Source organism: Lissotriton vulgaris, chromosome 1_1, assembly GCF_964263255.1.
Source record: "Lissotriton vulgaris chromosome 1_1, aLisVul1.2, whole genome shotgun sequence".
In the NCBI taxonomy this organism is placed as follows: domain Eukaryota; kingdom Metazoa; phylum Chordata; class Amphibia; order Caudata; family Salamandridae; genus Lissotriton; species Lissotriton vulgaris.
The window spans coordinates 2,052,135,231-2,052,148,771 of NC_141685.1; the positions used below are offsets into that span (position 1 = coordinate 2,052,135,231).

Here is a 13,541-nt window from a genome sequence, read left to right on the forward strand (position 1 = left end):
GGCCTGCACCCCTGAACTATAACTTTAAGTGCATTTTTCACACACACATGCCCTAAGGGCATGTGTGTGTGTAAAAAGAAACTTTCAAAAATGCTCTTTTGTTCATTTTTGAAAGTTTTAGCAAATTACCATGAAGATCAACTTCATGGTAATTTACCTCTCCCTATTTGCGAATCCGCAAATTTAAAATGTTCTTGCATTGCATTTAAGAAATCGCAAATTGCGATTTCTTAACTGCAATCGCAATTTTAGAAATCGCAACATGATTGCGATTTCTAAAATTGCGAAAAACATGATGCATCCCAATTTTGTCAATTGTATTCGCAAACAGCCGAAATTTGCGATTCACACCGTTTGCGAATGCAAATAACAATAATGCATGTGCCCGATAGTATCTACAATAGGGAAAAATGAAATCAGAAGTTTTACTCTCACCAGGGATTATAAATCATCCTTTATATGGCCACTATATAGCACCCCATCCCTGGGACACCCAGGGGAGACCTTAGGGGGATTCATATGTAAAAATAAGGTAATTATCACTTTTAGAGTGCCCATACCACCAAAGTCGAATTTGCATTGAATTTACTTTTACAGACAGTCTGCAAAGCAAGGCTACCTCTAAAGGCACTCAGCAGTGTATACATGCAACTGCAGGAAATCTGATGGGTCTCTAAATGTCCATGCCCTTTTATGATCTAGAGACCCACAGGGTCTCTCAGTACCAATTGTGAGAATTTACTTTAAAGGCAGGGTGCAAGGCAGGGCTGCCTTTAAAGTGACAGCCCTGTTATCTATTAGGGACTTATAGGTAGATTAAATATCCCCGGCCCTATTATATAGTAGGGACTTACAGGAGTCTATAATTGCCAATGGTAAGTGAACCCAATTAATGTTACCTTTTTAATCATATCACTGGCCCTGGGCCTGGTTAGCAGATCCCAGGGCATAGTCAGACTCAGTTAGCACCTGGGCAAAATGATGACTTACTAACACTGTTTCTAGACGTTGTGTCACTTTGCAGGACTCTGAGACAACACAGCCTTGATAAATCGACCCCTTTGTTTCTTAACTGCAATTTTGTTGGACTAATTGCTGCAAATATACCTCATGCATTTTCTCTGAGGAAGACGTTGCTGCTTGTGGTAGCACTGATTCCTTGTACATAGTTAACAGAACGTAACTCTACCTGCACACCTGGCTATCTTGATGGTAGCCAGATTACCAAATGCTGAAGACGAGAAGGGTTTTTATTTTGAAAACAATACACTGCAGTGCATCTCAAGCAGTGTGTAAAGTGTGGTAGTGGTACTTTATATTAAAAAAAACATTATATCCCCCTTAGGCAGCCAGCTCTCTTCTAAAGGACAATAATAATTAAATGAACTTTAAAAGAAGAGTTACACTGCTTACCGGAGCGTAGTCTCCCCCAGAGGGCATGACAATAATTACCAACACTTTTAAATGCATCTATTTGTGCAGTGTTTGGAAACCATACTATCTATATCCGTGGTGGGATTGCCCACCCACAACTCATCTTTGACTAATCATGGGCTACCCGAACTCTCAGGAATAAACATGCATATATTTTGAAGTGCCCACTAAGTCATTTAAACCACAGCATTTTCAATAGTATTTGCAGACCAGTTACTGAGTTTTTATTTGCAGTTCAGCAAATTATAAAATAACATTACAATCTTGTCATGTTTGCCTAAGCCATTGCTTATCCTTACTTAAACACTTTGGCAACTCACTACATTAACTGAAACTACGTGTATGTTTAGTCCTGAAGGATTCCTTAAAATAATTTTGGGAAATGTATCCGAAAGACACATAAAACAGACCAATGCCTTTTCAATGTTTTTAATTTAAAAAAATGCAGCAATAAACTGTTGATTTTATTTTGTAGCATTGCTTGATAAGATTATTTTTCTGTAAATCCCACTGGTCCTTTCGGAACAATGGGCGATGCATGTCAGCTTGTGTGGCAATGTGCACAGGAAACATAACCTTCACATGTAGACAGAGAGAAAACAAGGCACTCATAAAAATATGAACCGTTAAAAACACAAAGGTTTCTTTATACATAAGGTCGGGGGAAGAAAAACTCTAATCAGAACTTAGAACTTTCCACATTAAAATTGGAGATAAGTGACAGGCTCTCGGCTAAAAAGTCCAGCTCCGTCCCGCTTGCCATACGTATACGAACCGACGTTGGTGGGAGAGTAAATTGTTCCAATGTTGTTGCCGGATCTCACCAAGTAATCGGCCAGACGTTGCGTCACACACGTAGCAGTATTACATTTCCTTTTCTCCATCCGGCGGCTGGTGATTTAAAGAAAAAACAAAGATGTAATGTTGGCCGAAGAGATATTTCTATCAGCCATGCCTCTTTTCAATTTAATATATATCAATGAACGAGTTCAGTTTCTGGCAGCATCAATCTGCTAATTATCACGTTCCTTCCACCTACGTCGCCACGCTTTTAGCGCGATTCTCTAAACTTTAATGACAGGAGCAGGATACAGTTCACATAATCCTACGATCTGATATAATGATTAACATTAGTCACAAGCAGAGTCATTGTTCGAGAAGATCTGTAAAGAATGACTTTTATAAAGTGACAGTGGTGAATACACAATGTGCGTCAATTTGAACTCTGATTGTTGTCAATGCACTCGATTAAAGCAGCAGAGCTGGTAATTAATCACGATTAACATAAAATAACGAAAGCATGGTGAGCAATTTACGTAATAAATTCGGAAAGGACCAGGATGTGAAATTGCAGATGCCAAAGTTAGCCGTTGAATAGAGAGCCATAAAGGTTGAAACTGTCAATGTCGGGGATTGTGAAAGGCTCTGTTCTTTCACCTTCCTCGACATTGGCATCATCAGACAGTATTGATGGAAGCAGGGGAGAGACACACAGTGCTCACTGCCACCACCAGGATCATTAGATTAATTATTTGACTATCTTTACAGGTCTTGCAGAATGGTCTTACTCTTTTTCAATGTCTCTCATTAAAGCTGCTACCAGTTTGCATGACCAAAATTAGAATTTGGGATCCCATTTCCTTGTTGGCGTATCCCTAGAAGGAAAATGTAATTGTACAATCTACTTACAGCATCTGGTGCCAGGGGGATTGACTTGGCAACACTAATAATAAGCATTTGTGAGTCCCACAAGAATAAGTATCACTATAAACCAAGGAGAAGGATATGTCTGTGTTTGGGCTCGATGCAACCACATAGGAAGGGATATGATTGATAGCAACAACGCCCCTTTTATTTTACAGAACAGGCATTCAGGATGTTATGATCTCGTGTTATGGCGTACCCTCTTAGTGGGGCGGCCATTTGTAGCCCCCTGGGTTCTGGCATTCCAGTGTCACATACTGATTTTGCATATAACACCTCACCTAAAAATGTACCCCAGCATTGAACTATGTTTTAATGATACATGAATAAAACCTAATTATAGCATTTTATGAGCAAAGAGGTTTGTGCAAGAGTTTCGTTATATATGGTCCTTGTCTCCATACCAGTGGCTGGCAAGACAGTAGACAAAGTAGGAAAGCCAAAATAAAAATGAAACACGAAGGAAATAAAGAGAAAAGAACATCAATAACAACAGTTTCCATTCTGTCGCCCCTTATGATAGAGCCCTCCCACTCATTCTCTCACTCAAACCACACCGTGGCCTTCCCCCAACAACATAGGTGTCCTCCTATGGGCAAGTGCAGGCTGGTTTGGCATCCTGTAACATTTTGTAAAGTTCAAAACTAGCCTTGAGGCGCCATTGTATTTACTATTGTGCATTTTAAATTTGGTCATTGGTCTAGTTGTGGCTTCTATATTTGCAGGTTGAGTGGCGGAGCTGTGCATATTGCAGTCTATCTACATCTGCGATCCCAAATTTATTTTTTCATTTGATGAATAATTTAAAGATATCCTTATATGAAAGGTCTAAAAATGTTCTGAACTCCCCTTTTTCCTAATTTTTGAAGGAGTTCCTTGATATTTCTGGTGAGAACTGCAGACTATAATGAACTGGCATTTTTGGTAAGGAAACAAGATCAGTCCTCCTTTGATCTCTACTCCATCCCTCACCTCCAGCATTGTGTTCTCTGGTAGAGCCGAATAAGAATGACAAAGTCATGCAATGTCCCATAGGGATGCTGCCTGATTCATCAACAGCCCCAGAGCCTCCCTGCAAACCTGCAAGCTTCAGCCTCAATTGTCATAGTCCTTTCTTCCCTTATTCTAAGGAAGACCTAGGTGCAAGTTGCCAATTAAGTCTGCCACTGTTTAATCAAATACAGCTACGGAGTCATCTGAAGGACTGGAGTCATCCCTCAAGTGCATGAGTGACTGGCCTTCCTACAAGCTTGTGATTTTAACTTCTTTGTGTAAGCAAATTCTATACCAATGTGCAGCAGTCACCTACTGCATTTCCTCTTGTCCAGTAGTTCTTGTATGGCAGCCCTCAACTTTCACCTGCTCGAACTTGTCACATAGAGAAACTAAAAGAAAGATACACAGGTGTCTCAGTGTTAACAAGTTGTTTGCCTCCCTGATAATTTTCACCTTCAAAATAGACGGTGCAACTTTTCTTTCTATGTCTCTGGGCCTAGCGTTGGGATCCCCAAGCTTTAACTCCGAGTATCGTTAACTCGGAGTATCCTTAGTATTGCATACTCCTCCTTCAGGACTATCCAAAGAGTTCCCTACGGCAACTGTAGATATTGATGTCCTCCTCTCCCTCTTGAAAGCCCCAGACCCTGATATCTCCCCTACTCAATCTGTTCTCCCGTTCTTCAGTCTAGTCAACAGTGAGTTGGTAGGCTGTTCATGAATTCAGAGATGAATCATGGTTGTGTGGAGTGCCTTGTTTGATTCTTCATTTCTTCTGAGTTGTTCATCAGCGATTTTGAGGCATTGGTTTATAGATTACATGTCTCCTTTTAATTCTGATATGTCACAGTTTAGATCTGCCTTTAACATGCTTAAATTGTCCATAAGGTTTTTCTCCAGGTCTTGTCTCAGATATTGCTAGGTGCAGCTTGAGCTTGTCCATAATGAAGTAAAGTGCAGCTTTTAACACCATATCATTAGGCAGGACTTGGAGGGGATGGCCAGCCTTGGCAAGATGGCAGACATATATTATACGGCTTCTCGTATCCTGAGCAGGGGTAGATTACAGGTGTACGCCCTTCATACAGACAGGGCACCTGGAATTGAGGTGCTCATTACCGAGAAGACCGTTGAAGCCAGCGCTTCGATCTAGTAGGGTTCCACTCGAAGTGACGGGACTACGTGCTCGCTGAGTATACTAGTGGTAGGTAGGAACCTTGCCTCCTGACCACATTGTGTAGATAGCTATTTTAGGTCCTGAAGAAATGCACTGTATCAGCCCTCCTGGCTGTCTACTGCATCAATGAGATGACTTGTCAATGCCATACATTGGCATTCCGTTATCTGCCACCAGCAGCAGGTGCTGCTGGAGCCACATGTGGAGGTCAGTGGGGCCCACCAGGCCCGTGTACTTTGCAAGGGTCCCATCCCCCATTTTGCCCTCTCTGGACTGATATACCCCTCACCTCTGGGCAGCCCTGCTTCAACACTGGACCCCTAACATGGTTATCGCTGCACCACCTGTGCGGCCACAGAGGCACCCGGGCGCACTGGCCAGCCTGAGGATTGCACCAGCGAAGATCGGAGACTGCGCCCCCGACTGCCTCCTTCTGCATTGGGAGCCCCTGTGCATGGCCCCTTGCAGTGCCAAACAGAGGCACAGTAAAACCCTTCTAGGGGTCGAGGGGCCAGGCTGTCCTGCACCTGGCAGCCTGCTTTTTCTCTTCAGCATTGTTGGCAGCCGCCCATTTACAGCAAAGGGAGACCTGGCCTGATATTTTGCGGGCCTGCCCGTAAACCCAGCTCACAACCACTGCTGAGGCCTACCACTTTGATACCCTGATAAAATTACGCGGCCTGGCAACTCGGTGGGACATGTGCTCCCTCCCATCCCATCTGGCTTCATAGACAGCATGCTCACTGCCTCGACCCTGATCCACATTTGCAGAGACATGGGGCTGTACTCTCTATGCCAGACTTGGGCCCCAACCTGTCCCCACACTCCTGGCATTTGCACACTAAGGAGTGCATTACATTCCTGGGCGAGGGGGTCTATGGACGATGGGCCCCCACTGGGGAGGGCCACCACTGGCCTTTTCAGGGCCAGAGGAACGGCGGCCTGCCATCCTCACTACTGGCTGCGACCTCGCCATCCTCCCCCAACGTTACATCATTGCCCAGGCTGAGGATATAGGAGCTTTCTGGACTACTTGTGCCCCCGCATTTTTACCTGGACAGCACTTGGAGGGAGAGTGAAGGGTTCCTTGCCACATAGATAGCCTATTATCCCATTTTGTACTACATGAGAGGCCCGCTCCATCTTGTTTTTGCGTAAACTACACTTGGGACCTAAGGCACAGTTTGCTAGTCACACCATTATGACTGCTGGTGTGGGACCCCAGATGTGGCCAGGGGTCAGGCGGGTCCTCGGTGGTTGATAATCCAGTATGTGGCAGCATACTTCCTCCTGTCTCCTTCCCCTGGAGTACCTCCATATCATTGATACGGCCCTCACACGGGAGCCTACTGTTTGCCTCATGAAGGTGATGGGGTGGTGGGCAAAGGGAGAGCCCACTCATTGGACCTCCAGGAACTCACACCAGATGACCGGCCCGAGTAAGAGACACCAGAAATGAGGGATGCTCCCACCACAACAGCCTCCGAATCATTAGATTTCCCGAGGGGGCAGATGGCCTGGACAGAGTGACCTTCTTTGAGGCATGGATGGCACAAGTTGTCGCGCCTGAGAAGCTGCCGACTCAATAACTTGTGGAACGTACCCACTGAGTCAGTGCATGACGCATGTCACCCGGGAAGCCTCCCTGACCAGTAGTGGTCAGACGTATGAACTTCAGAGATAAAGAGACCATACCCCGGGCAGGCCATACCGCAACACCGCTACTACACGATAGCTTGAGGATCTTCCTATTATTTGATTACACACTAGGGGGCATTTTTACATGAAAATTGTGCAGGGCAGTGCTGCAAGCAAATTTGCTACACCAAGCTGTGTGATTTTCAAAATGAAGGGATGCGCTGTATTGACAACAATATTGCGCATCTTTGTGCTCACCCTTGCGCCAGCGCAAACATTTCTGCCTAGCCCCAATGTCTGCACCCTTGGGCCATGATGAAATGGTTCCTGCATTGCCATGATGATTGTGTTTGTGCAGGAAGGGACACCTTCTCGCACAAGCACAATCATTAATGGCGTTTTGCTCCTTCTATGTGTGCTGCCGAATGCAGCACACATAGAAGGAGCAAAAAAGGAGGAGAAATAAAAGTAGTTCTGCTCATTGTGCTACATCAATGCCTCTTTCGTAGGGCATTCGTTTTTGGTGCTGCCTTAGAATCAGAGGTCCTATTAAGCCTGGAGAATAAGCATGGGCGAATTTTGCGAATCTCGCGTTCGCGAATTTTGCGGATTTGCGAACTCGCAATCCGCAAAATCCGCGAATTCTCGCGAATTTGCGGATTTTTTTTTGTGTTCGCGCGGGTTTCTGCCAGGTCGCGAGGGTTTTGTACAATTTCGCAAACGTGAACTTACCTGTCGGGTCGCAAGTTTTGCGAACTTGTTGTTTCTACGTGTCCAGCCTCTTTGGGACACTCTTCTTCATCACTGCCACTCTCTGTCACCACTGCCACTCTCTGACTACTCATGCCACCCTCTGGCCCACCCATGCCACCCTCTGTTTCATCACAGCACCCTCAGTGTACATTATTGTGGCAAAGCAAAGCACACCTTCCCTGCCTCAAGTGACCTGAATTAATTTGGGGCTGATTAATGTGTCACAGAATATTTTTTTAGCTGGCACCTGCTTCCTTAGTGCTTCCTGATTAGTGATCTTTTGCACTTGCTAAGTGCTTTCATTGTTGCAAAATTAGTTACAACACCTGCCCTGCCCCAACTGACAATAATGAATTAGGGGCTGATTAATGGATTTGAACTTCCAGCCTGGCTCCTGCTTGTCTCCCTTAGCTGTAATTCAGGACCTTTGTGGCATATGTGTAACTATTCTGAGGTTCAGAGCAGGGTCACATAATAGTTGCAACTGGCAACTGAACTCTGGAGGGGCCCCTCAGGAAGCACTACAGGAAATGGCTACTAATGATGAGCCTGAACTTTTGAACCTGGTAAGTAGTTTCAGTTTTGCTAAGATCGTATTTCTGCAATTTAGCGCTTATTCGCGGGGCGCGAAGTTGTACTGGGAAGCCGCGAACTCACGCGAACAGTGCGAGCAAGCCATAAAATCCGCTGCTCGCGGATTTGCGGATTTTGCGGGAGATTTGCGAATCTCGCGGATTGCGAATTTACCGAAAATCCGCAAAATCCGCGAGCGAAACAGATTTTCCGCCCATGCTTACTGGAGAAGCAACACTCATTGCACGCCCCTTTGTTGCAGAAAACTGCATTGCAGAGGGCGTACTTACATGGCTGTGTGAAGCCACACAAAGTGGCTTAGCGAGGCCTTGTAAATATGGGCTAGCATAGAGTACCTCAGGAGCGTCAAAAAAGGGATCTCCGGTGGTGCTTGTAAATATGCCCCCAGCAGTTTAGCGCCATCGGGTATCCTTTCTAGGAGTTAAAAAGAGACTCCCAGTACAAGCACCTGTCTGCGTAATTAAGTAATATTTAGTGGTGTGCTATGCCTAGGACTGGCAGGTGCAATTATCCCCCTTACTCCGCCAGCGCACGGAGGTCTACAGAATTTCAGAGTTTTACAGTAACTCCGTGAGCTCCGTCCAGTCCTAATTTTTCCCACAACTTCCCAGTACACTTACCCAGAAGTACTTTCCTTACACTACATAGCATGTCAGGAAGCTTACTCAGGAACAAGAGCCAGCGTCGTGTTGCATTACACAAACTTCAGCTCTCAGTCAAAAAAGGGGGAATAAGTGCCCCTAACCTCGAGCACTATTACCTGGCAGTGCTATTGCAGTAGCCATCCCGATGGCTAGCAGGCGGACTCATGGAAGAACTAGGACCTCCCACACCAGACTGACCACATCGCAAAGTGTGAGAGGCATTCCTGCCACAGGGTAAAACCCCTAGACACTCCAACAACCTCCTCCATATAGCACACACCAACTAAGACCTAAGTTTGCGATGACGCTAGCCCTCACACCATGCAGCCAGGTGTCTGTATTTGCTGCATGCGCCCCTTCAAGGACTTAATAGGGAGGGAGTGTCTCGAAATGTGGGAAACCGCTGTGGTTGATACCCTTAGTGCACTCTTTCAAAACAATGAGCTCATACCCTTTTCACAGTTAGAGGCAAACTACACTTTACCTGTGGGCCACTACCTTTCATATAACACCCTGCTGGCTGAAATGCAGAGACTCTGGCAGAGAGCTGGCACAGAACCAGAATTGCATGTCAGTCTCTGCCACTTTCTAGAATGTGAAGGTCATGCTCACAGTGAACAGGACGTGGAGGCTGGCTGCCTGAGACATTTGGGGCCAGATGTTTGATCCAATTTTACATGCGCAAACGGTTTGCGACCGGTTTGCGCATGCAAAATCTAATAGGGCCATGTACAATCCCTATTTAGCGAGTCACATTTTATTTGTGACTCGCTAAATAAGAATTGTGAGTCGCTGTTAGGAAGGGGCATCCCTTCCTAATATTGAGTCAGAGGCCTATGTAAGAATGTTTTGACTCCAATTGTGGTCACAAAACACTCTCAATTTACCGCCCTCTTCAAGAAGGTGGTAAAGCACTCACAAATGGGAAGGGGTCCTCAAGGGATCCCTTCCGCTTTGCAAATACGGTGGAAAATAGTTTTTAATGGCAGGCAGTGGTCCCCCAAACCACTACCTGCCCATAAAAAATGAAACAAAAACGTTTTGTTTTTCTTTTTTCAAATGCATCCCATTTTCCTTTAAAGAAAATAGGCAGCATTTAAAAATAAAACTGTGTTATTTAAAAGCAGTCCCAGACATGGAGGTGTGCTGAGCCCAGCAGGCCACCATCCCTGGGAGGGCCAGCTATTCCTAATGGGGTCGCAAATTGAGAGTGCCTCATTAATATGCATGAGGCATGCAATTTGCAACCCCATTAGTAATCGCGAACAGTGTCTCGGACACTGTAGAACATGTCATTTAGCGACTCGCAAATTGCGACTCTCAATTGAGCACAATTTGCGACTCGCTAAATGACATGGTTGTACATCTGGGCCTTGGGGACTGAGGATGACAGGAGCACTGCGAAGGACAGTTCAAAGCTAAGTAAGTGCAATTGGCAGTATGTACATAACGTATCCCCTTGGGGCCTTAGTTTTTCATTGAAAAGTATATATTCTCCCTTTTTTTGCCTTACTCAATCCTAAAATCCTCCACAACATGATGCATTTGAAATGCCTGCTTCAGGTAAAGGAACCTTTTTTTTGTTTCCTATTGTGTGTCAGATAAGAATCCTCTCTTCTGTATAGTTTTGTCTGTTAAAATATACTAACATAGCCAAGTACAACATCATTAACTTATTCTGATGACTGCTGGAGAGAGAGAGTGTGAGGCTTTCCCCGACAGCTCCTCATGCACGATTGCCAAGAGTGAACGCTACTTGGTCGCCTTTATCGGGGCTTCGTGAAGGCGACCAAGTAGGTTACTATACTGCAAGGAAGAATCCACAAGTTACGTGAGCATTCCGCTCTTGGAACCCGGACGCCCATGGAGCTGTCAATTACCTAGCTCTGAGTTTTTTCCAGACACGGAGGAAGACTACTCTACAATTTTCTAACGGGCCGCAAGTTTGTGGTTCCAGGTGTCTCACAGATCGAGGGCAGGGCACGCCTTAGCGTGCGCGCACCACCCAGGTCTTTTACTTTGGTCCTGACGAAAACCGACAATTGCAAGATGGTTGAAACATGTAGACCTGTATTTTAATCACATAACACACGTTGCGATTTTATACACCACACTTCTTGAACACCGAAGCCTACCTAATTCGACACAGGTGTCACAGTTCTTTTAATAGGGTGTCCAACCACTCAGGAATAAAGTCCACGAGTGAGTAGCGTTGGCTCCCCTTTTTAAACCACTTACTGTATCTATAGCACTGCACATATAAAAAAGAAAAAATACCCGCTCCACTGTAATCAGGTGTCGAAGCACACCCTGTTGGCACTCGGCCTTCGGGGTGGGACCCTGATGATGAAGCATGTCACCAACTAGGTTGGTGAGTGAGAAGGACTTTCCATATCCTTTAACAGGTTGGGCACATCGTGCACCATTGAACCTCTTTTTTGTGGTAGAGAATTTCTCTGCAAATCTCTAGAGTGTACTTCTCCAGTTTGTTGTTTATAAATTATAGATCATGTTACCATCTCTGGTTTTGTCTCCTTCCTGAGTGGTGTTTAGGGGTGAGCGGTGAACTCTGCACTGCTGGTGGAATATGAGGAGTTTTTCCGACTCCATGCTCCACATAGAGCGCAGAGTTCTACAAAACTCTGCAAGATGGTACAGAGCGGAGTTTTTTCTCTTGCGTGGCTCACCGCTATTAAGTTGGTGAGCGCCAGAGAGGAAAATCATGTGCTAAACCACCTCCCAGCAAGATTTATAAACGTGGCTGTGGCAGGAGGTAGTGACTTACCATTAATAATAATGTCAATAAAAGTCTCAGACAAGGTCTCAATAATATATTCCCTTTTTCAACCCTTGGTAGCTAGCGATGAGTAGGCAAGATGAACTTAAATACAGGTGTGTAAAGCATTTAAAACACCAATAGGAAAAACAAAACACCCAATGAAATCCAATACCAATTTATCAAAATAGACCATTTTTATGACACCAAAATGGCAAAAGCCCACTATGTGGAACCAAAGATATGAATTTTTAAAGATTAAAAGTCAAACTAGCGCTTAGAAGCAAATAGCGCTCAAAGGTTTAAAAAAGAGCGCACTGTATCACGGCAAAGTCAAGAGTTCTTTATACTTACTTCCAGAAGTGTTGCTTGATGCAGTAAAGTGGCCCATACAACCAAACAAGGGTTCAGATGTTTTGGACTACAACTCCCACAATGCACCTGGCCATTTATGGAGCTTTTTACAAACATTGCCCCAGACTTCTCCAAACGTATGTAACATCTTCCAGAAGGTCTCCTTGAGGGTTCAAAGTGTCCATAACACCACTCCAGGGGCCTAGAATCTCTGAGAAGATACTTGGGAAGATACTTGGGATTTTGGGACTACAATTCCCACAGTTCACTTGATCAAATCCTTAAATTCCACTGGACGCACTCCGGGTTGGGGACTTTTTGCAGGAGATGATGCAAATGGCCTTTGTTGACCTGTAGCTTGAAGGGAGTCTACTCCTTAATCCTTCTAGAAGCAAGGCAAAGTCCTTAGAGCTGTGGTACCAGATTGTGCAGCAGGCGCAGTCCTTCAGAGTGCAGTCCTTTGGGTGCAGATACAAATTCTAGTAGGGCAGTAGGTTCAGAAATCAGATCCGAGCTCTTCTATATTTACCCAGTGTTCCTGGGCGTGAAACAGGGCAGCACCCCTGACCACTGAGATGCAGGGTGCCACCCAGGTATATGACCACTTTCTCCAGATTGTGGCATATGCTTGCTCAGAATTCTTTCACAATCCAAAATGGAGAACGTCTCTCCAGAGGTGCTGGATCAGGCTAACCCAACCCACCGGTGTGGGTAAGGTTCCTAAACACTCTCCTATTCCACTCCCTAATCTAATTACAGGGGCTCCTTTGTGGCCGGGGTGGCAGATGTAGGAGTCAGCCTGTGCTGTCCTAATGTGTCATTCTCCTTTGAAGACCAGTTGGCCATCTCTCACTCAACATCTGCTCTTCAACTTGTACCTCTCTGCTCACAGAAAACCCATTGTCTCTCTAGCTGGGCTTTTCACATCTCATTACAACAGCCTGGCCAGTCTGGGGAGAGGCTGGCCAATCAGGAGGGAGCAGATGAAAGGCTGGATTCTGGCTCACAGAAAATAAAGTGTAATAACTGCTTTTCTGTAATAGTTATTATAAATCTAACAGTGGCAAGTTATTGGATTTAGCGTAACTATTAATTAGATACCTTGAAGTATATTTTTAGGTGGCTCCTGTCAATCTTCATTCTTAAATAAAATATCTCAATGTTAGCTTATAGAGCCATTCACTACAATGGGGCAAAATGGAGTTGGCATTGTTCCCCTTAGGGCTTATAAAACATCTTTTATAATGTCACTGTTTATAGTTACAAGGCATCCTACCCCTGGAGCACCTAAGGGATACCTTATTGGTGAACTATATGTAAAAATAAGGTAGATTACTACTTTGGAAGTACCTTTAATTCCAAAGTCGAATTGGAATATAATTTCAATTTAAAAGCAGCCTACAAGGCAGGGCTGACTTTTAAAATGACAGCAGACACAACAGTAGTGCATACATCAGTGAAACAAATCTGC

General features: G+C 44.8%; 1 protein-coding gene across 1 annotated transcript in view; it reads right to left on the reverse strand.

Annotated features, from left to right (window-relative positions):
- Nucleotides 1-1,784: 1,784 nt before the first annotated feature.
- IAPP (islet amyloid polypeptide) overlaps nucleotides 1,785-13,541 on the reverse strand; it is a 31,804-nt gene continuing 20,047 nt past the window's right edge. The window contains exon 4 of the mRNA XM_086938835.1: nucleotides 1,785-2,325. Coding sequence (XP_086794961.1) covers nucleotides 2,136-2,325 — 190 coding nt within the window. The 3' untranslated portion in view covers nucleotides 1,785-2,135. The remainder of the gene's footprint in view (nucleotides 2,326-13,541) is intronic.